Source organism: Lycium ferocissimum, chromosome 6, assembly GCF_029784015.1.
Source record: "Lycium ferocissimum isolate CSIRO_LF1 chromosome 6, AGI_CSIRO_Lferr_CH_V1, whole genome shotgun sequence".
Lineage (NCBI taxonomy): Eukaryota > Viridiplantae > Streptophyta > Magnoliopsida > Solanales > Solanaceae > Lycium > Lycium ferocissimum.
The window spans coordinates 7,032,516-7,053,287 of record NC_081347.1 but is presented as its reverse complement, the minus strand read 5'-3'; the positions used below and the strand labels follow the sequence as shown (position 1 = coordinate 7,053,287).

At 36.5% G+C, this 20,772-nt stretch overlaps 2 protein-coding genes and 1 non-coding gene across 5 annotated transcripts; 1 reads left to right on the top strand and 2 right to left on the bottom strand.

Moving 5' to 3' along the window:
* The first annotated feature begins 1,783 nt into the window (after positions 1-1,783).
* Positions 1,784-11,728, top strand: LOC132059121 (uncharacterized). Its single transcript, XM_059451624.1, has 10 exons — positions 1,784-1,929; positions 4,661-4,858; positions 4,983-5,105; positions 5,855-5,883; positions 5,985-6,063; positions 6,762-8,325; positions 8,442-10,345; positions 10,438-10,542; positions 10,715-10,851; positions 11,244-11,728. Exons 1-10 carry the CDS (start codon positions 1,816-1,818, stop codon positions 11,464-11,466), a joined length of 4,476 nt encoding a protein of 1,491 aa, XP_059307607.1. The 5' UTR covers positions 1,784-1,815; the 3' UTR covers positions 11,467-11,728.
* Positions 11,729-12,168: 440 nt separating this feature from the next.
* Positions 12,169-12,294, bottom strand: LOC132061721 (U6atac minor spliceosomal RNA). Its single transcript, XR_009416141.1, has one exon. It is a non-coding gene; the product is annotated as a U6atac minor spliceosomal RNA (small nuclear RNA).
* A 1,767-nt stretch (positions 12,295-14,061) lies between these two features.
* LOC132059123 (uncharacterized) lies at positions 14,062-20,539 on the bottom strand. Of its 3 annotated transcripts, none has more exons than XM_059451625.1 (9): positions 20,357-20,539; positions 18,429-19,837; positions 18,091-18,206; positions 16,909-16,951; positions 16,340-16,827; positions 15,944-16,250; positions 14,912-15,077; positions 14,677-14,776; positions 14,062-14,404 (listed from the first exon to the last, which is right to left on the bottom strand). In XM_059451625.1, exons 2-9 carry the CDS (start codon positions 19,599-19,601, stop codon positions 14,287-14,289), a joined length of 2,511 nt encoding a protein of 836 aa, XP_059307608.1. In that variant the 5' UTR covers positions 19,602-19,837; positions 20,357-20,539; the 3' UTR covers positions 14,062-14,286. The 3 variants fall into 3 exon arrangements, with proteins under 3 accessions (XP_059307608.1, XP_059307610.1, XP_059307609.1); XM_059451627.1 differs by having other exon boundaries at positions 16,921-16,951; XM_059451626.1 differs by having other exon boundaries at positions 18,429-19,635.
* Positions 20,540-20,772: the final 233 nt, after the last annotated feature.

Here is a 20,772-nt window from a genome sequence, read left to right as displayed (position 1 = left end):
TTTTTAGTCTTTTAAATTATGCCCCCTATATTGTCGGGTCTTTAATTTTGCCCTTCGCATCTTGACTACGAGCGTTCACGCCGAGAAATCATGTGAGGTTAAAGTTCGAACCCCCGCTAAGCATAAATTAAAAAAAAAAAAATCTGAGCAAGGTTTGGGTCGCGTCAATATCTTGGGACCGGCATATACTTGTTAGGAATTACCAAATTTATGCCGGACCCGCATACTCATGCCTTATGGGCGACTTGGCATAAGTATGCGGTCCGCATAACTTTGGTAATTAAACTCACAAGTTTATGCGGTGGGGGCATACTTTTAATGGGCAAACTTTTATCTTAGGACCCGGCCTTAAACTTATGGAAGGAATTACCAAAGTTATGCCGGACGCGGCATACTTGCCAAGTCTGCCTATAAGGCATAAGATGCCGGTCCGACATAACTTTGGTGAATTCCTTCGCAGTGTACGCTTCGTGGGAGTATAATTTTTTTTTTAAAATTTTGACTGTGTGGGGGTTCGAACCTGGAACCCATGGGGTTTAGCCGAAAGGCAAAATTTAAAGATTTCAAATATGAGGGGCAAAATTTAAAGACCACCCCAAAAGAAGGGCAATTCTGCGAATTGCCCAATCTTAATTGTGAAGCAAGGCCTATTTTGTGGTTAAGTGTGGTCGATCCAAATGTGTCCGAGACAGAAGGGTACAATGACAGGGATGTTTATTGTCAACCACAAGTCTATATTTGAAAGTTAGATCAAATGTTACTCGTTGACTCAACACATGCGATGATTAGTATCTGCCTTTGAATCTCAAAGTTGTAAATTTTCCTAATTTTACTATGCAGCACACTTTTCTTCTTTGCTATTTTTAGTGACAATCGGTAAATTAAGAGAATGTTTGGAAGAACACATGAGAATTGGATTTGAGTGTAATTGGGTGTAATTACACAATTTAACCTGTTTGTTTGATCAAATAATTACTTGATTAGAAGGGAATTGAGTGTAATTTGAAGGGGGTAATTACACTCTCCAATTAATTACCAAAAAAGAATTGCACTCTCCAATTCTCCGGGACGCTGAGAATTGGATGTAATATTACAAGGTTACTTTTTAATTTCTATTCTTTTCGTTTTTATTTTAATTCTTTTCTTTTTAATTTCTTTATTTTTATTTTTTATTTTTACTTTTAAAATTGTTTTTATTTTTATAATATAATTTTCTTTTTATGTTATTTTATTTTTCAATTCCTTTCTTCTCATTTTAACCTTCACTTCTTCTAATTCTGTGTAATATCTCGTATTTTCTTATGTTTTTTCTTTATTTATTTTTATTTTCATCATTTAGCGTGACTACATTATTATTCTAGTTTTTGAACCTACAACTCCTAATATTAGAAACAATTAGTCATTGACAAACTTGACATATAATGAATGATGTTATTAAAGTAAAATTTCGTTGTAGAATGAGGTTATAAACTTATATTTTTCCCTTCTTTTAAATTATATTTACTTAATTTATGTTGCAACTTATTTTATGTTAAGGTCATAATTAGTGAAAATTAATCCAAGCAAGTACCGACCACTGACTGAAAAAAGAAGGGAATCTGCAATGCAATAAAGGACAAATAACTCCCATCTAATTACCAACTAACTCCAATGTGGGAGTATTAAATAAAGACAGGGAATATAACTAAACCCACTAGTGCTACTCACAGAATTCAGTTATCCACTCCACTCTCTCATTTATCTTTGCTACATTATATATGTACATATTACTATCTTGTATATTCAACCTCTAGGTATCAGCATTATTGCATAATTATGATGATCAGAGATAAGATATTCAAATTGCACAGGCACAGGTCTTCTTCTTCATTTTCTGAGAAATCAGGACAACCATTCGAGTTCTCATTTTCCAACCTTCACGCTCGTCAGGTTCTCTCTCTCTCTCTATTTGTTTTTCTTTTATATATGTATTAATATTTGTGTGTATTTTGAGTATCACAAGGTATAATTTACAGCTTAATATGATGAATTGTACTACCTCTACTAGAAAAACCGCTATTTTCACACTGAAAAATGTTCACTGGCTAATCCCACAGATATTTTAATTGAAATCAGCGACAAAACAAAAAATAGTAGTGTTTTCACGTGGAAAAAATTAGAAAGTTTCGGCGATTTATTAAAGAACCCTTATTCCTTATCTTTTTCAGTGGGCGGTTCGGTGGAAAAATCATGTTTAAACAACAAAATTTTCACTGATTTGTCGGTGGGAAAAGACTCTGTTTCTAGTAGTGTATGTGCAATTAGCTCTTGAAACTAGTTCTTTTTCCTACTGTATTGTGCTGTTTAATTAGTTTATACTGTTTACATGCCTGATAGAGTTTGGAAATTCTGCAATAATTTGAGTTTTGAAGCAAATAAATCAATGTGTGTGTGAATGTGTATATTTTGAGTATCTTGAGGTATAATTTACAGTTTAAGCACGAATTATAGAATATTGTGCAATTAGCTCTCAATGCTAATTTTTTGCTGTTCAATTGGTTTACTATTTACATGCCTGATAGAGTTTAGAGTTTCTACAATAATTTGTGATTTTTTAAAAAAAAAAAAATTGAAGCAAGTAAATCAATGTTGGGTGATATATTTGGGTTGTTTAGTTCTTGTTTGATTCTGGGTGTAAGTTACCATTTCAGCTTAATGGAGTTTTGGCAGTGTGTGTTGATAAAGTAGAGCATAAGTGCATGTGCAGTTTATTCTACATTACTTTTCTATAACATGTGGTTCTTATTTGGACATATCTGTTGGATAGGCTGCAATTTATCTTCTTCTGCAATATATTATTATAAGAGTATTTTATTTATTCCAAGTAACAGGAATATATACTGGAATCTTTTTTACTGAAAAGTGGAACCAAGACTTATTGTTCAAAGTTCACTATATAAAATGCAGAAGAAACCTTCAATAAATGTCCATTTTGCTAATGGTAAATGACTAAAATGTACATGTGCAGGCCCAATATTGGCTTGCACAACTTTTGGTTCCTCTTCAACTAATTAGAGTTGTAAAATTGACTGTATCCCTTTAGAGTTTTTCTCATTCTAGTGTCATCCTTGGAGTATAGTAAAATTGAGACACCAAAAGTTATAGGACTGTTGTTTGCCTGTTCAACTTTGGTGGTATAGGTGCTATTGCATAATATAAGCATAATACCATTAGTCTACCTCTACTCAATTGTCACACATTGTTCCAATATGTAAGAAAAATGTTTCACAAGATAAGACCAGTGAAGCAGCAAGAACAATTATACTTTCTTTTTATTATTTTGAAAGTGGGGAGTATCCAGAACAGAAGAAACTTCACTTGACCAGACAAAAAGATGTCGGAGTACCATGTGTATTTTCATTTAATACAAAAGGGGCTTTTCAAAATTTTAGAGGGGCCATTGTATAAGAGCACTTTGTTTCTCTGACACTGAATGTTGTGGTATTTACCATGGGAAATAAGGAGATGAGTGCAACTTATAGTTATCCGTGCCTGCTAATGCAGTTGAATGATCAAAGCACTGCAAGACTATAGTTGAACTAGAGTGACATATTAAGCAATCTTCTGAAAATGACAAAGCTAAAATCAAAACAACAATAAGTAAATTATAAGCTGCATACTGCCAGGCTAAACCAGTCAAAGTTGGTCAAACAAATAATGAAGCATTCAATTGCTGCTTTGTAAACAATGCAAACTTCTGAGGCATTTTTTCGCCTAAATTACATGGGAAAAGGATAACTAAAGTTGGCAGGAACTAACAGGAACACCAAAAAACATACTTTTTGCCAAAAAATGGAAGTGTCAAATGCTCAGGAATTGATTGTGTGAACTAAGAAGCACGTTGTAGTATAAACGATATGTACAGTGGTACAAATATATGGCACATACGGAGGTACATGGAAGGGTTAGTACCTGAATTTGAAAGTGAAAAACAGAAAAAGAAATCATTATAGCTTGGACAGTATACTAGGAAATAAATTTAAACAAGGCATAAAGATTTCAGGGATATAAAATTGGACAATGTAGGAAATGAATAACTCATAGAGGACAACTTTCAAATATTTTAGGTCAAATTAGTACCCATAAACATGTCCTGCCACTTTATAGGCCTTCTTTCCATGAAACTTGGCGCCACTTCTCTAATGAGGTCCAATTGTTTTAAAATGTTTCCTTCAACCTTCAAAATATTCATTGATTTGTTCAAACTCTTTATGAGTCTGAGAGCTAAACTGTCTTGTCTAACATATTCGCTTGTTAACCGCTATAGACCCTATTTTCCTTTTGGATTGTCACTTCTTGGCCCACTAAATGTTTCAAAAGATCCAATCATTGTTCCTATTTATTGTTAATGTTTAACATGGTGAATCTATTACCCTGCTTGCAGCATTTGTGGCTGAGCAGATACTCTTAAGATAATGGCAAGCTACAAAATCTTTTTCTCTAACTGCTTCTATCAGTGGAACGTTTTGTTTTAACGATTTTATTTCTGTTGCTTGATAAAAGATTTGAAGGATAAATCATCTAAAATTGATGGCTCAATGGCCTCACTATCCTCATTTTGACTGAAAGCTTCACATCCAATTTCAGTTGTGTCAGATTTTCTATGGTTTGCTTCCCTCAGGTACCTAAAGGATGGGACAAACTTTCCGTCTCTCTTATCTCTGTGGAAACAGGGAAAACAGTCAGCAAATCAGGGAAAGCCTCAGTACGAAATGGTAATTGCAAATGGACAGAGACATGGTCGCAGTCCATGTGGATTACCCCAGATGATATCTCAAACAAACAAGAGCAATTCCCTTTTAAGTTTATTGTAACAATGGTCAGACACCTTCCTATATTTCTATCTATTGATATTATCAGTTCAACAAGCTGTAAGGTTACTGAATTTGCTACATTGGATTCTCAGTTTTCATGTTTATAACATTACCAGCTTTGTGTTGCAGGGATCTGCAAGAACTAGCATCCTCGGAGAGGCTACTGTAAATCCTGCTCGTTACAGGGATGCAAAAGCTTTTACTCCCATTTCCATACCTTTGAGAAAATGTAACCATGGCACAGTTCTACAAGTGAGACCTCTTCTGAGACTTTCAAGTTTGATATTTGCACTTTAAATTGCACAACATTATCTAGTGTATCCTATGATTACCATTTATTTCCTGCATTTCAACTCAACATGTTCAGGCATTCCTCTTTGTAGACCCACCCTATCGTATTTCACTGAGATTACAAAGAAACTTCTTTTTTTGTTCTTTTCTGTTGCTTTACCTGGAACAAACAACCTTATTTTATTCACAAATGAATTCGTCACTCCTTTTATCTGCGACTTAGCTCAGGAGCTCTGTGTATATGTGTAATTCTACAAGTTATATACGGAAAGGATACTTGTTTTATCATTTTACTTTGCTCATAAGAATTTGAGAGCCACATATACTACTTTGCATGTTCATATGCTATTCTTTACATACTTTTTAATGTGAAGTTGAATATGTTATTAGAAGTACAAATTGCTTAACTTAATAATTATGTGAAGAACAAAGAAAACAATAGAACTGGACAAATTTAGTTTACTTAATAAATATTCTTCCAGCTTTAACTTCTTCATCTCAACTGCAATAAATTACTCATAATTTGGAGCATCCTAATGCTGATCCGATCCTGAATGCTCGAGGTCCTTGTTGAAGATTTTCAGTTAATTCCCTTGCATTCTTGGCCTATATTTCATTCAGGAACATGTTAACTAAAGTACAGTGAGTACATAATACTTTCAGCTTTCGCCTTAACTATACCACTGATTCAATTTCTTATGTTTCTGCAGCTGGAGATCAAGTGTCTGACAGCAATCAGGTTTGTCATTAGAAGCTACCAACTTCTAGCTAAGTTTTCCAGATTTCTACTTCTTTTTTTCTCTCTATCCGTACTTAAAAGAATCAGTTTGGAACTCATAGGGATAATGAATTCAAAGACTTGCCCATCTATGCTGAAGAAGAAAATGCGGAATACAATAACATGGAGATCAAATCAGAGGTATCCTAACTATCTAATCAAAAAGATTTATGCATCTGTCGATATGCATTACGATATTATATGAGAAAATCTGTTTTTTGAACTAATATCCAGATATTTGATTATTCACCCAATTAGACCTAGTAATGTACTTAATATTTGGATAGCCATTCCTACCTTTTATTCACAATTAAAATGCAAATAATAGAAAGTTAGGCCTTCAATAGAATTATAGATTTATATGCCTGTCTTCATATTCAGTGTTAGCCAAGTCTTAGTTTTGATATAATGCTTTCATTAGCTAATGAATCTAGAACCATCCAGGCACAAAGTACATCATAATTATTACATTTAAAGAGCTAGAAAGTGGATACAATATGCCTGGATCTCATTCTTGAACGCATCCTTAGTAACTTAGACATAGCATTGAACATGGACACAGACAGATAAACAGACGGCAAATTTTAAAATTAAGTGACAATATAAGAAAGGCAATTAGCTAAAAAATCATAGCTATAGATCAAACAACTCGAATAATTGAACTCACCGGATGCATATATAGGTTCAAATATCAGAAATTGAAGTATACTTCTCATTATTATTTACACATGTCTACTCTTGGAGAACTTATTTTACAATTATCAGTGGTACATTTATTCGGTTGCTTTATCATCTCTAGCTTCCTCTAGAATTTAAGCTAGATTATGATTTCCTAACAGGAAACAAGTCTGCCACGGCTGAGTTCATATCATAGCTTTGCCTCGACAGAGGATTCATTGGGCAGACAAGAATCAATTGATTCCAGGAGTAGTGCATCCTGCGGTTCTTACTCTTTTTGTGATTCGGACTCTTCCTATAATTTAACGATCTCGGGATCAGGAAAGACTGCTCAAAATCAAAAAGATGATTTCAAACAGTTCTCACATGATAACACCGCATCAGTGAAACTTGCTGTGTCCTCTAGAAACTCCTTACAAGCCAAAGATACTACCAGTAAAGAACTAATTGCAGAGGCCATGATGTGGGAACAAAATGCTCAAAGCTTAAAGATCGACTTGGAAATGTCAAGGAAGGAATTTGCTGACCAGAGACAGCAGATAGAAAACCTTAAAATGGAGCTTTGTTCATTGGGTACAGAACGTGATGGATTGATGCAAGAAATCAAACACCTTGAAGCCCTTTTACAAGAATCAGTGGAAAAGGAAAAAGCAACTGAGAGTTTACTGCTCCAAGTCAGAGATATGGACAGTGATGAGAAGATTTTAAAGGAGGAGCTAAGGATTCAAAAAGAATCAAATGACAATATGTCTTTCCAGCTAAGTAAAACTCAAGAATCAAATATTCAACTAGTCTCTATTCTGCAGGAGATGGAAGAAACAGTTGAAAAGCAGAAATTGGAGATTAAGAACCTTCTAGAAGAACAGTCAAATTCTCCATATATAGAGAACCAACAGAACCTAGAGGAGAAGCTTCAACAATTGCAGGAATCACAGAAAGATCTGGAAAGCACCACTCTCCATCTGGAGAACATCATCAGGGAGAAAACTCATGAGATTGAACTCGAGCGAGGTCACAGAACTCAGGCTGTTTTAGATTGTGAAGAAAAATGGAAAAATAAGTCAAGAGAACAAGAAGAGAAAATTGCTTATTTGAAGGCAGAGTTATCCAGACTTTTGAGTTCAGAGGTGTCCAAGACAAATGAGATCAAAGCTGCAGCTGACTGTGATCTGATCAAGGAAAATGAGACTCTCAAGAAAAAACTTCAGGAACTTGAGAGAGACTGCAAGGAGCTGACGGAAGAAAATATGGAACTTCTGCACAAACTGAAATCAAGTGGAACTTCCTCCATCAACGGTCCCATTTTAAGTTCATCGTCTGTCGAGGGTCAGCTAAGTGAACAATCACCTCGTTCTGAATTTGAAGTAAGCAAGGGTGAGCTCCTTTCTTCACCATTTCATGATGATATGGGGAAGAAGAAAATAATTGCTGAGACGGCTGCCACTGAAAGTACGCAGACAACCTGTAATGAGGAGGAGAACTTAACTCAAATGGAGTTTCACTCACAAGCTAAGGACAATGCTTTGAGGCTTAATGCTGAAATCAACTCATGTTGCCTTGAAGTACAAGAACAAGATCAGAGAACTGAGATTGCTGCAATGCCATCAGAATGTCAGCAGGAAGAACATTGTCAAGGTGGTTTCACTCATAAAAATGCACCCAAAGTGCTTCAGAGTTCTGAGTCAGGACGTATTGAAGATATCTATATCTTACTCAACACATTATGTAAGTATCTAGAATGTTTCTCGTGCAACAGGGTACGAGACAAAATCTCCTATCTTCACTTATCAACACTGAGTTTTAAAATGTTATATGTGACATAGATCTTTGTGAATGTACAGGTCATCCCATTAAGGACGAGCAAGATAATGCGGTGTTGAAAAAATTCCAGTTATTGAAGTACAGATTGACTCTATTTCTTGATGGTAGTAAACATATCGAGGATGAACTCCAAACAACAGTAATGGATACAAGTGAAGTTCAAGATGGAGAAAAGGATAACCTTCCAAAGGAAAACACTCCTTGTTCTAGCTGTCAAAAGCTTGAGGATTTAAATAAGGTGCTAGAGGACAAGGTTCAAAACCTAAGCAGTGATAGTTTAGCTAAGAACTCAGAGATACTGGAGCTGAAGACAGAATATTTGAAAAAGGATGCAGAGATCGAAGCTCTAAGGCATCACCAGACTGATTTGAATACTCAAATCTCTGATCTCCAAATGAGTAAATGTCAGATGGAGGAGAGAATGGAAAACATGCAACAAGAACTTAGTGCCACCTCTAAATCTTTAGAAACTTCCACAAATGGTTTGATGGTACTCGATCAGAGTGTTTCTGGAGGTGTCTCTAAGATGACGTTTGAAATGAAATCATTAGAGCTAGAGAGTGATAAATATGAATTAGAACTTAATTTGTCTGAATTAGAAAAAGAAAATGTAGATCTGTCAGAACGAGTATCAGGGTTGGAAGCTCAACTGAGGCATTTGACTGATGCAATGGAATTCAATCGTTTGGAACTGCAGCATTCCGGTAATCGTGTTGCCAGCCTTCAGGATAATATCAGAGAATTAGAACATGAAAAGGAGTCGCAAAAGCTCGATATGAAAGAAAAGTTGCTGGAGATGCAAAGGCGATGGTTAGATGCTCAAGAAGAGTGCGAGTATCTGAAGAAAGTAAATCCAAAGCTCCAAGCAACAACAGAAAGTCTTATGGAAGAGTGTCGTTTGCTTCAAAACATGAATGCAGAACTAAGGCAACAAAAGTTAAAATTACATTTGAGCCATAAAGTTTTGGAAGCAGAATTAAGGAAATCTCAGGATTCTTTCTCCACTTGTTTGAAAAGGATAGCGTCTTTAGAAGCTAACTTTTCTTCAGTGCTGGAAGAAATTGAATCAAAAGAGAAGATCCTTAAGTTCAAACTTGACGATCTCTACCTAGAGACTAAAGAGCATAGAGAGGAACTTCTTGCAGAAGAGTGCACGCTGCATGAAATGTCTCCGGAAAACGCTGTCGAAGTTGAAAAGCTGCAAGAACAGGTACAATCTCTCATGGTGCAAATGTCAGATCTTATGAGTGATCTTGGTACTTCCAAAGCCAAGGAGGGAACTTTGGCAGCTAATTGTGAGAAGCTACTGAGGACAATGGAACATCTTGTATCGAATGAAGCAAAGGTGAAATGCACCATTAATGAGCTTGAGTCAAAACTACTGTCTTCTGAATGTCAAATGCTGCAAATGACGGAAGAGAATTCCAGTCTAATGATTCAACTGCATACATTACCATTACTTCAGGAAGAAGTTTTGGATCTTAAAAGAGCACTCTCTTGGATGAAGTTTGAAAGTGAGAGATTACAAGTTACACTGCAGTTGAAATATGAAGATTGTGAAGAGTTGAAGGAAGAGAAGGCGTCATTGCTTAAGGAAATCTCTTGCATGCACAAGGCAGTGGCTGAAGCGGAAGAATGCAAATACAAGAAAGTTGCACTAGAGGAGAAAGTTCTGAGGCTGGAAGGAGACTTAACTGCAAAAGAAGTAATGTGTGCCAAGGTTTCCGAGCTGAAAAATGAGCTTTGCCAGCTTAGAAGACAAAATAGCCAGCTTCTGTCGAAAATAAAATCCCTTCAATTAGAGAAAGAGGACTATTTGAAGCAAGTTGAATCCTTCGAGGAAGAACTGAAGCGAAAACGATCAGACTACCAAAGAGAGGATGAATCAACCTTTCCTACTGTAGAGAAGTTGAAGCTTTCAGAGGTTAACCAAGCCACTTCTCTTATATATAATTTTGAGTCAATAATACAGTAGGAAATGAATCTGATTTTTGTTTTGTTTTTCGAAAAAAACAGGCCGAGCAAGAGGACTTCAGCAAGCATCGGTGTGAGATAATTACGCAGTCTCCTCAATCAGAGAAATACTTGAAATTTCAGAAGGTTCAAGGCAACTCTCACCAGGTACGTGCTACTAGAATCCACATCAAACCCCTTGCTGTACGGCCCTTCCCCCGAACCCTGCTAACGGGGGATGCTTTGTGCACCAGGCTGCCCTTTTCTTTTCTGGGAAGATATGATTGATATAATTTCCTTCTCTTTATTAACCTCATTATATTCCCCCATATTTATTTAGGATGGCAACAAAGAAAGCAACTACAACATAGATCTTCAAGAGACTGTCGCCAAAAGTGTATCAGTGATCAAATTTTCGGGGGATACAGTAGCTCAGACTTTAGAGCGCAATTGTATCCATGAACCCCATCAAATTAGGTGAGCCTATATAGCTAAAAAAAAAAAAAAAAAAAAGCTCTGTGTCCTGAGCTTTGTTTATGTTTCTCCTGATGTTTATGTGTTAGAATAGTTTCTGATTTTATTCCGCTACTGGTTAAATCCATCTGGTCTGATTATTCTTTTGGAAATTCTTGACCAATTATAGCTGACTACTCTACATTATCAACTGGAAACTGGTTTAGCTAACCACTCGAGTTGACAGTTCTAACAATATCTTTCTAGGGATATAAGAAGAGTATATATGCTTGTTTTATTATGTATATTCGGGAATACTTGTCTGCATTATTTGCATTATCATTTCTTCAGGACAACTAAAAGTACGTAGGATCAATTTATGATTATAATTTTAATCCACGTCTTTGTATATTCAGTTTGTCATCCAAAGGAAGAGATGAGAATATGCAAAAAATATCTCAGCTTGAAGCTGAGCTACAAGAAATTCGTGATCGGTACCTGAACATGAGCCTAAAATATGCAGAAGTGGAGGATCAGCGCGAGCAACTCGTAATAACTTTGAAAGCCATACATGATCAGAAGACATCTAGAGGATATCGTAGTCTTTCCTCTTTCTGGTCAGCTGGTGCTGATATGTGACTCTTTTCTCACATACACAATTCTCTAACAAAGCTGATTCAATCAAAGAATGGTAGAAATAAATTGTTGCAAAAGTATTGGGGTCATTTTCATTGAACGAACCCGAGTATAACATAATTTAAAAATGTGACAATCGCCAAAAGGTCAGCAGTTGTATAGGTAGTTTATGATCTCTTTGGTGAATGAGTCGAGATTGTCTTTTAGCAGAGTACCAGAAATTCATTTCTATTGTTTATATATGATCAGTTTAGGTAATTATTCAGATGCATCTTGCAAATTAGGCAATAAATTTCATGCTATTCAAGCCCATTTATAATTCTTTCTAACGAATTTTTTCTTTATTCTGAATCTGATTTTTATCATCTTGGTCACAATTCTACTTTACTAATTGCTCGGCAGCAGTTTTTGAGGGTCCAAGCAACATAAGTCTTATGTAGGTATACTGAACAAAATATTTGACTGCACTTTCTACCGAAGTAAAGAAATAAAGGAAAAAGGTATCCTTCTATGAATCTTTTTTCTTCTTTCAAAAACTTAATATTAAATAGAATTAACCATTATAAGAACCCCATTAAGAAGTGCTACTACGTTTTGCATTTGACTTGAGTTAATAGTAGTAGGAGATTTTACCAGCTTAAGAACGAGTTGGGTTACTAATCTAACCTTATTTGCACTTTAGGGGATTCAATCCTTTGGAAGAGAAAAAAATTGGGGTAAGATCCACTGAAGTGGAGAGCCTTAACCGGATGTGTGGTAACAGGTAAAGCCCGAAGGCTGTTCCCGTCCCTGTCGGGGGAGATGCCAACCATCTCTCCTTTCTACGAACACAACGACTAAGAGCTTGGCGTGAATATATTAAGTTAGTAAATCTCTTCAATCTTTCGATGTGGGAGAATTCAAGTTAGGAATGCTCCTAGCTGGCCTTATTACTGATATGAGCTGAGAAGTCAATTACTTAATATTAGGATTTAGGGGTGGTTTGGTAGCTGGTTAGAGTTGTGGAGGTATTGGTAATGCTTGAATTAGTTATGAGGAAATTTATGTAGTATTATTTTTTGCAAGGATTAGTTATTCATGTATTAATTATTTCACTTTATATCCTGCATAAAATAATACATAGATTCTCTTATATCTTATACATATATTAGTCATGCGGGTTTCTAAATTGCAAACCAAACACCATATTAATTTTATACATGAATAACTTATCTTCTAACTAGCTACTAACATGATATCACTTATGCAGCATTTAATACCTATATAACTCACCTCAAACCATCCGCCAAACGACCTTTTAGTGACTGAATTATGCGTAGTGGAGAAATAGGGAAAGAAGGAAATCCTAATTAATCCAACACACAAAATTAATTACTCGTAGTAAAAGTCAACCCTAGGCACAGGAAGGACGGAAGCCAATATATATAACTTATTTTGTCTCCCTCTCCTCTATATTCAATATCGTTGTCTATGTCTCAAATTTTGTAAATTCCAGATTTTCTAATATGTTTGGTTAATCATTACTCCCTCCGGATAAAAAAGAGTGTCCTTAGTCATTTGCACAACCCTTAATAAAATACTAACTTCTAGGCAAAAATAGGTAATTTGACTAACTACTCCTAATGAAATAAGTATTGAGACTTGATCAGTTAACACTTAATAAGGGTAACTTTGAAAGAATAAGATTAATTGTTTTTTGATTTGGTAAGTGCACACACTTTTTTTTTTTTTTTTTTTTTTTTTTTTTTTTTTTTTTGAAAAAAAGGGGGCAAGTGGACACCATTTCTTGGTCCGGAGGGAGTACTATTTTGTAGGTTCACAAACCATTTCTCGTAGAACTAGAAACTGCGTTGAGATCTATATAAAGGGGTTACAATTGCTAATTGATGATTCTTTATACTGTACAATTCGTCTCATTTATAGTGAAAATTTCTATTTGCTTCTGCCCGAGGACTAGGCTTGGCCAAACATGTTAAATTCTTGCGTTATTCTTTTTCTCCATCTATTTTTATTATGTTATTATTTGCACTATTTAATCCACAAAACTTCCCAACAAATCTCTCTCTCTCACTGCGCGTTTGTGGCTACTGCAATTGTACTTTTGGTCTACTCTTGTTTGGGCAAAAATACTGTCGTGATTAATTATGCAAGTAAAATCATGGTTCATTTAGCTTAACGAAATTTTGTAATGGAATAATATAGCAAGCACATTATTGCTTAAATTAGCATGTGCTATTTGTCTTCAATTTACTTATGTATTCTCATTTATTTTATTTTAATGAATAAGCACTGATTGCCTTTAATTTCTTTATTTCACGCATTCACTTGGATGATAATTAGGAGTGACTAAGGGTCTTGGTTTTGGTGTCACGCATCTTGGTACAAATATTACACAACTTATAGGCACAAATTCAGTCTCATTTTCCCAAAAAGAAAATTGAGTTTACTGTTATATCATAGTTCTTCGAGAAAATTGACATGTTAACTCTGCGTTGATCAAATTTTGTAAATGACACGAATGGTAATTCAAATGATAATAGAGACTATTACGAACTCTTCTTTCTTCTAAAAACGACGGTAAACAAAAAGAATAAAAAATGCAAAAGAATTAACATTTTATTTACGAATGAATGATGCAAAAAAAAGTGCCTTTAGTTTTTCCAATTACACATTGCGTAGCATTCCATATATAACCAGACGAACATAGGCAAAAGTAAATAAAACACTATATATAATAAGAATCTGAGAAGCTTGGTAGAGGGAGCATATAACTCCTCTGACACCTTACCAACTTCTATCTTACCCTCCTATCCATTTGTTTTTTTACAGTACTGAGTATGCTCTGATCACCTCAACAATGGGTGCACGACACAACGGACACTTTCCTCCGCCTCTCACCAATTCATTTGCACAATTTGAACACGTGCACATGTGCCCACATCTGCCAATACAGGAAACAAACGATTAATTAAACTATTGACATGACCTTGAACAAAATATTTCGTAGCCTGGAGGATTGATTTCTATATATTGTGCATTTACAATAACAACAGGTCACTATCCATAAAAGGTGGCATAAGTAGCCTGGACGGAAAGGCAGGTCACCCGGTAAAACAGGTTAAAATACACTAATGGTGGAAAATTCTATACACTATCAGTATATATTAGTTAAATCTCGTCAAGATTCATTAGATTGCAGAATATGACTCTTACCTGTACAAAAGGGAATCGATGTGACTATCATAACAAACACAGCAAGTACCCTTTTTCACGTGGCCCCACTTAGAACCATCAACTGAAGTCTCCGCACCACCTGGTTTACGTTTGCATTCCCAAAACCAAGTAGAAGAAATAAAAGTGTGAGGCACAGTCAAAAGGGGGTTTAGAGAAGTTCAACATTCATAAGAGCGGCATTAACATTTCATAGCACTACAGGTGGCGAACAGACCTTGTCCACCAGCTGATCGATTCAAAGCAGCTGAAACTTCCTGCCTGACAGAGCGTTGCAGCTCCAGTTGCATATCCATGCAGGATTCTAACATTCTTTGCATGTGGTTCATGCCTTGCTGCAGTCTTGCCATGTCTGTTCTAAGTTCATTAATCATTTCCCACTCCTGCTCCAGAACAGCACGAATTAAGCTCACAATACAGTAACTTATGACATTTGTATTTACATAAAAGACGTAGATTGTGCCATCAAAAGCTTTATAATTTGAAACAATTACCAATTGCCTGGCTTAACAGAATATAATCTGTTCTTATTCACAAGAAGCACCAACCAAGATGCATTCTCTTTTCTAATACTGGTAAAGACTAAAGACTACCAGACTTGTGCAAAATTAGGAAAATAAAATCAAAAACTTGATAATTCGACACAATTACCAATTGCCTGGCTTAAACAGAATAATCTGTTCTTATTCACAACAAGCACCAACCAAGATGCATTCTCTTTTTTAATACTGGTAAAGACTACCAGATTTGTGAAAAATTAGGAAGGTCGAAAGAATTGGAAAAGATGGTTCAAGAGATCTTGGAAGATTTTGCTAAACAATTATCAATCTGCTGGCTTAATCAGAATATCATCTGTTTTCTCATAACAATTATCAATCTGCTGGCTTAATCAGAATATCATCTGTTTTCTCATTGGCGACAAACACAAACTTAAACAGGATATCCTTTTTAATACTGGTATGTACAGATTGCTGATTTCTGAAAATTTGGTAAATGAAGAGAACAGAAAAGACTGTATATAAGATCTTGGCACCAATCACCCGTCAGTAAAGAATATACCCAGAGTAGTTTTTCATTTCCGTATGTCTTAGACGCCAAGTCTTTTTACTAATTACACGCATTAGGTATCAAGATCAATATTATTACATATATCAGAGTCGATACTGATATGGAAACATATAAGCCCCAGAAAGAAACAAAATATTATCTTTTTAATTTTTTGATAAGCAGGATGAAGCAGTTGACTTACCAGTTCAGAACGATGCACGGTGTGACGTGGCCAACTTGTGTGATGCAAATCCTGATGCCAAAGTGGCTGTGGTGGTGGCACAGGAGGAGAGGGTAGCACAAGTGAAGGCCGCCCAACTCCATCCTGCTGATCATCATTTTGCTCAGCATTCTGCTGGTCCTGACGCCTTTCGGGTGAAGCAGGAATGGGCAAGTTCCGATGCAGATCCCAATCAATAGGAGACTGGCCTTGCCTTTCCACATATGACTGAATTAATTGATCTAAACTTTCACGGAAACCACTTCGAAGAAGGTTGGAAACACTCCTCCTAACAGACAGACTTTCAATAAACAACAGACCAAAAACATGCCTAGGAAGGCATGGAGAGGGAAAACAAAATCAAGAATTAAATCTCACCTGCTAAGAAGCTCTCTGAGTTCCATACTATACACATTATCGTCTTCAGGTGGATGGAATCTACTAACTCTCCTTAATGGGACAGGACGCCGCATTCTAGGAGGATCGGAAGGTCCCGCCGACCAAGTCTCCACAGCTTCTCGTGAGGCATCCTCACGCCAAACCTCCTGGTTTTCTGGGAAACGATGTTCTGCTCTACCCACATACCCTGTTGTTTCAAGGGACCTAGCAGTTGACGGATTTTCTTGCCAATTCCTGCTTACATTCTCTGTAGTCTCATTAGTCCATCCATTAGAATCATTAGATGCTAAATTGCGGTGTGTTCCTTCCTCAGCGTCAACAACAGCTTCCACTAGATCCCTTCCTTGGTTAGGGGACGGCTGTTGATGCGTACTCTGACCGGAATTCTCACTGCGATCAGGCAACTGATGAACATTGCTCTCCAGCTCCCTGGACTGCATTTGTTCACCATTTTCATTCTGGACTTCCTGTGAAGGATGTGCATGAGTCTGATTATTTCTAGAATCACTGTTCCTACTATTAGATGAATTTTCAGAATTGCTGCTTACTTGACCACGTACAATGTTTTCTGATCTGGAGCCGAATCCTTCCCTGGTTGAGACAAAAGATCACCAACTCATAAATTAAACTGACAAATATTATCATTTTTCAACTGAGTAAAGAGCTGAATATCAAGATTTGTTACATAAACGAGTTGAGAAAGAAGTAAGAAAGAGTCCCTCATTAGGCCTAGGAACTGAATATCACCAATGGCCACAGAAAACATCTCATGCAAAGATGTAACTAAGCATGAAACAGGTGCTTGTAAGTGAAACAGAACAATTAGAATGCTTCAAATGCTTATTCCAGAGAGGTTAATTTCCTCTAATGGTGTGTTCGGTAAGAAGGAAAATGTTTTCCGTAGAAACTGTTTTCTTGGAATCTGTTTTCTAGGAAAATAAGTGGGTTTCTTACTTATTTTCTTGTGTTCAGTATGTAAGCAAAAAATATTATCTAAAAAGCATTTGTATATAATCTAGAGTAATATAATGGAGGTGGGGTAGGGGTGGGGTAGGGTGTGGGGTGGTGGAGATGATATGTGTTGGAGGGTGGGGAGGACATAATCAATGTGGAATGCTACTTGTGGAACTTGTTTTCCCTACTTCCACTAGGGAAGTCATTTTCCTCATTTTTAAGGAACTTGCTTTCCTAGAGAAAATATTTTCCAAAATTTTTGACCAAGCGAACATGAGAAAATTGAAAAACTTTTTCTGGAAAATGTTTTCATCCATACCGAACACACCCTTAGCCTGAAGTATCAAAATTTCCACATCATTTCTACGACTAACTCTTCATGGTAAGGGGAGATTTTAGTAAATCAGAAGATTTTCTCACAGCTTAGAGAGAGAGGAGCTTATGAGATTTCTTTCACAAATAAGAGACAGATATTTAGGAGAAGACTTTGTCACAACTAAGAGATATATGTGTAGTTGTTTACAATTTGAGCTACAAGAGATACGCTGTAGTAGCCAAGGAAAAGACTGATCTTTAACTCCCATTTTTTTTTTTTTTTTTTTTTTGCCATGGCAGCCAACCAACTGCACAACAGCATAAAACACACCTACTACAGTATTATTCACACCAAGAAGGCATGCACATGAAGTCCAATTAACTAGCAGAGCATGTTTCAAGAAGAAAAAAAGATCTAAATATAAAAAGCAAACTAGGCAGCAAGACATTATGTCACATACCTCAGACCCGAGACAGTGTTACGTTGTCTTAGCTGAACTAGTTCACTTGCTGCTATTGAAGGTGGTCTCTCTTCCTCAGCAGGCCTTTCATGCAAGAACCTTCCTCTGAGTAGCGACTGTAGAAGGATATAAAACGCAAAGGGTAAAACTTAGAGCCAAAGCACGACCTCACGAAGCGCACATGGAGCATTTCGTCATAATTTCTTGAGAACGCAACACAAAAAATAGAGAACAAAGAAAAGTCTGGCTTAAGAATAAAAGGCATATATTCAGCAACCAGCCTGAATCGCAATGAAAAATCTGGCTTAAGAATAAAAGGCATAAATTCAGCAACCAACCTGAATCCGATTGCGATGGGCAAAATCAGATACTGCACGATGCTCTAGCAGACCCTGAAGTTCCCTCTGTCTTTCCCTTTCAATCCTCACAAGCAAATCAATTAGCGCCTGCCTCCCACGCAGCCTCAACATATCCCTACGAATGTGCTCTGGTTGGGCTTCTTCATGGCCAGCAATAGACCCTTCACGAACACGATCTCCTTGAGAACTAAGCCCAGTGGACTGTTCTTCCCTCTGGCTACCACGTGCTCCTCTCTGTTGACTAGTCATCTGAACCCATTCCCGCACAATTCTCACCCTTTCACGTTCTGTCTCCCCCAGCCATTCCCCTCTGGGACCACCATTTCTCTGAGACTGAGAGACATTAGATGAATGGTCACTGATCCCAGTCTCCATCCATCCACGAACAATATGCCTCACCCTCTCCCTCTCAACTTCCCCTAGATCAGGAGAATTTTCACGGCTGGAGTTGTCACGGTCTCTATGATCATTCTGCGGTCCAATCGGATCATGAGACCAAGTACCATACTCATTCTCACTCTCACTAGCATCCACTAAGCTACCTTGGTTAACAGTTTCCCGGGTTTCCGACATATTCACACTAGAAGCATTGGTATTAGAATCCATGCTTCTCCGTTGTGTCAACCTTTCCCTCACCCTCTGTCGGGCACGATTCAACACATGTTCATCCTCCAATTCTCGCCACATCTGCAAAATAGTAGAAGCCCTCGTGCTTATCCTTTCAGAATCACCCTGATGCCTTGAGGTAGGTGATGTTGATTCCCTCAAGAACGAGGAATCAAGCATCGAAACAGTGTGCAAACCGGCAAGTGCCATCAACTCAGACTCACGGTTCCTCCTCTCAATGGTAGTAATCATCTCTTGAGCCTGTCTTGCTGCCCACCTGCTCAATATCCTCGAGTGGCGTCTCCTGGCAGCAGAAGACTCCGCCAGGTCATCGCCTTCAAGGTCGGACCTCCTCCTCCTCCTTACAAGCTGCTCACTCTCTTCATCCTCATCCTCAGTATTACGCACCGAACTACACGAAGCATACGACATACACTCGTCCAAGTGGCCACACATCAACTCCTCAAGTCCCCTCTCGAACTCGGAACGCACATCGTCGCCCGTGCTTTCCGGCTTCTGCTGCACTTGCTGCTGAATATCTTCCATCTTCAAAATCCCACTTTATCCCAACCCTAACACCCTAAACACATTTCACCACAGAAAATAATCCAATATTTTATAACCAAACTGCCTAAATGCATAATAACATCACACCATTATCTCCCACAACTTCACCTCCATAACTAACCCTAAACCTAATTCCATCACAAATCTCATCAAATTCAATAAATTACAGTGCTTTTTCAATACTACCAAATTAGTGATTCGATACATATCACAACCTGATCAAATTACACATATCAGAACCACAAAATTCAGAAAAAACCAAAAAAAAAATCATTATAAAAAAAATACTACCTCCGTCCCAATTTATGTGGCACGGTTGGAATTTCGAGAGTTAATCAAGTCTTTTTTTGACCGAAATTTCTTTATATGCTTTTAAATATTTCAAATTGTCAATTATTGTGATTTATCGTACTTTTTTACGTAGATATATAAATTTTATTCCAAAAAAAACTCAAAAAGCTTCTATGTCTGAATTCACCGTCAAAATTTAAAAGTTTCACTCTCGAAATCCGAACTGTATCACATAAATATCAAATATACAAACTTATAACCAAAAATAAACAAAAATACGCATTAAGATCATAATAAAAAAATATGCATTAAGATCTAACAAAATTCACCAACAAAAAAAGGCACAAATACATAGTGCGGTAATGACAATACAATTGTGGATATTTAGGTCATCAAATTGAAAAATTAAGCACAAAAAAAAAAAATCAAAAAAAAAAAGTTACCTTTGAATCGTGGTTCCTTTGAATCAAAACCCTAACCTGTAAATTGTTATTATCATATATGAATATCTCAATTTAGAAAGAGAGACACAAAAAGGAAAAATAAATTGGAAACGTAGAGAGAGAAATTTTGGGGAAGAGAAGCTATGAATTTATTAAGATGGAAATGAGAGAGAGAAAACAGTAATAAGCTTTTTTTTTTTCTTTTTTTTTCGTAAATGTTGGAGTATTAATTAGTATTAAATAAATATCTTTGTTTTTTATTTTTTGTTTTTATATGTTTTATTTAATTTTTTAGGGGATATTATTTGGTTGAAAAACCGCGAGTCTTGTGTATGTTGACACGTCATCCATTTTGTTTTTTTTTTTTTCCTCTAATTATCCTTCTTGTTTTCCTTGTTTTTAATTAGATTTTTTTT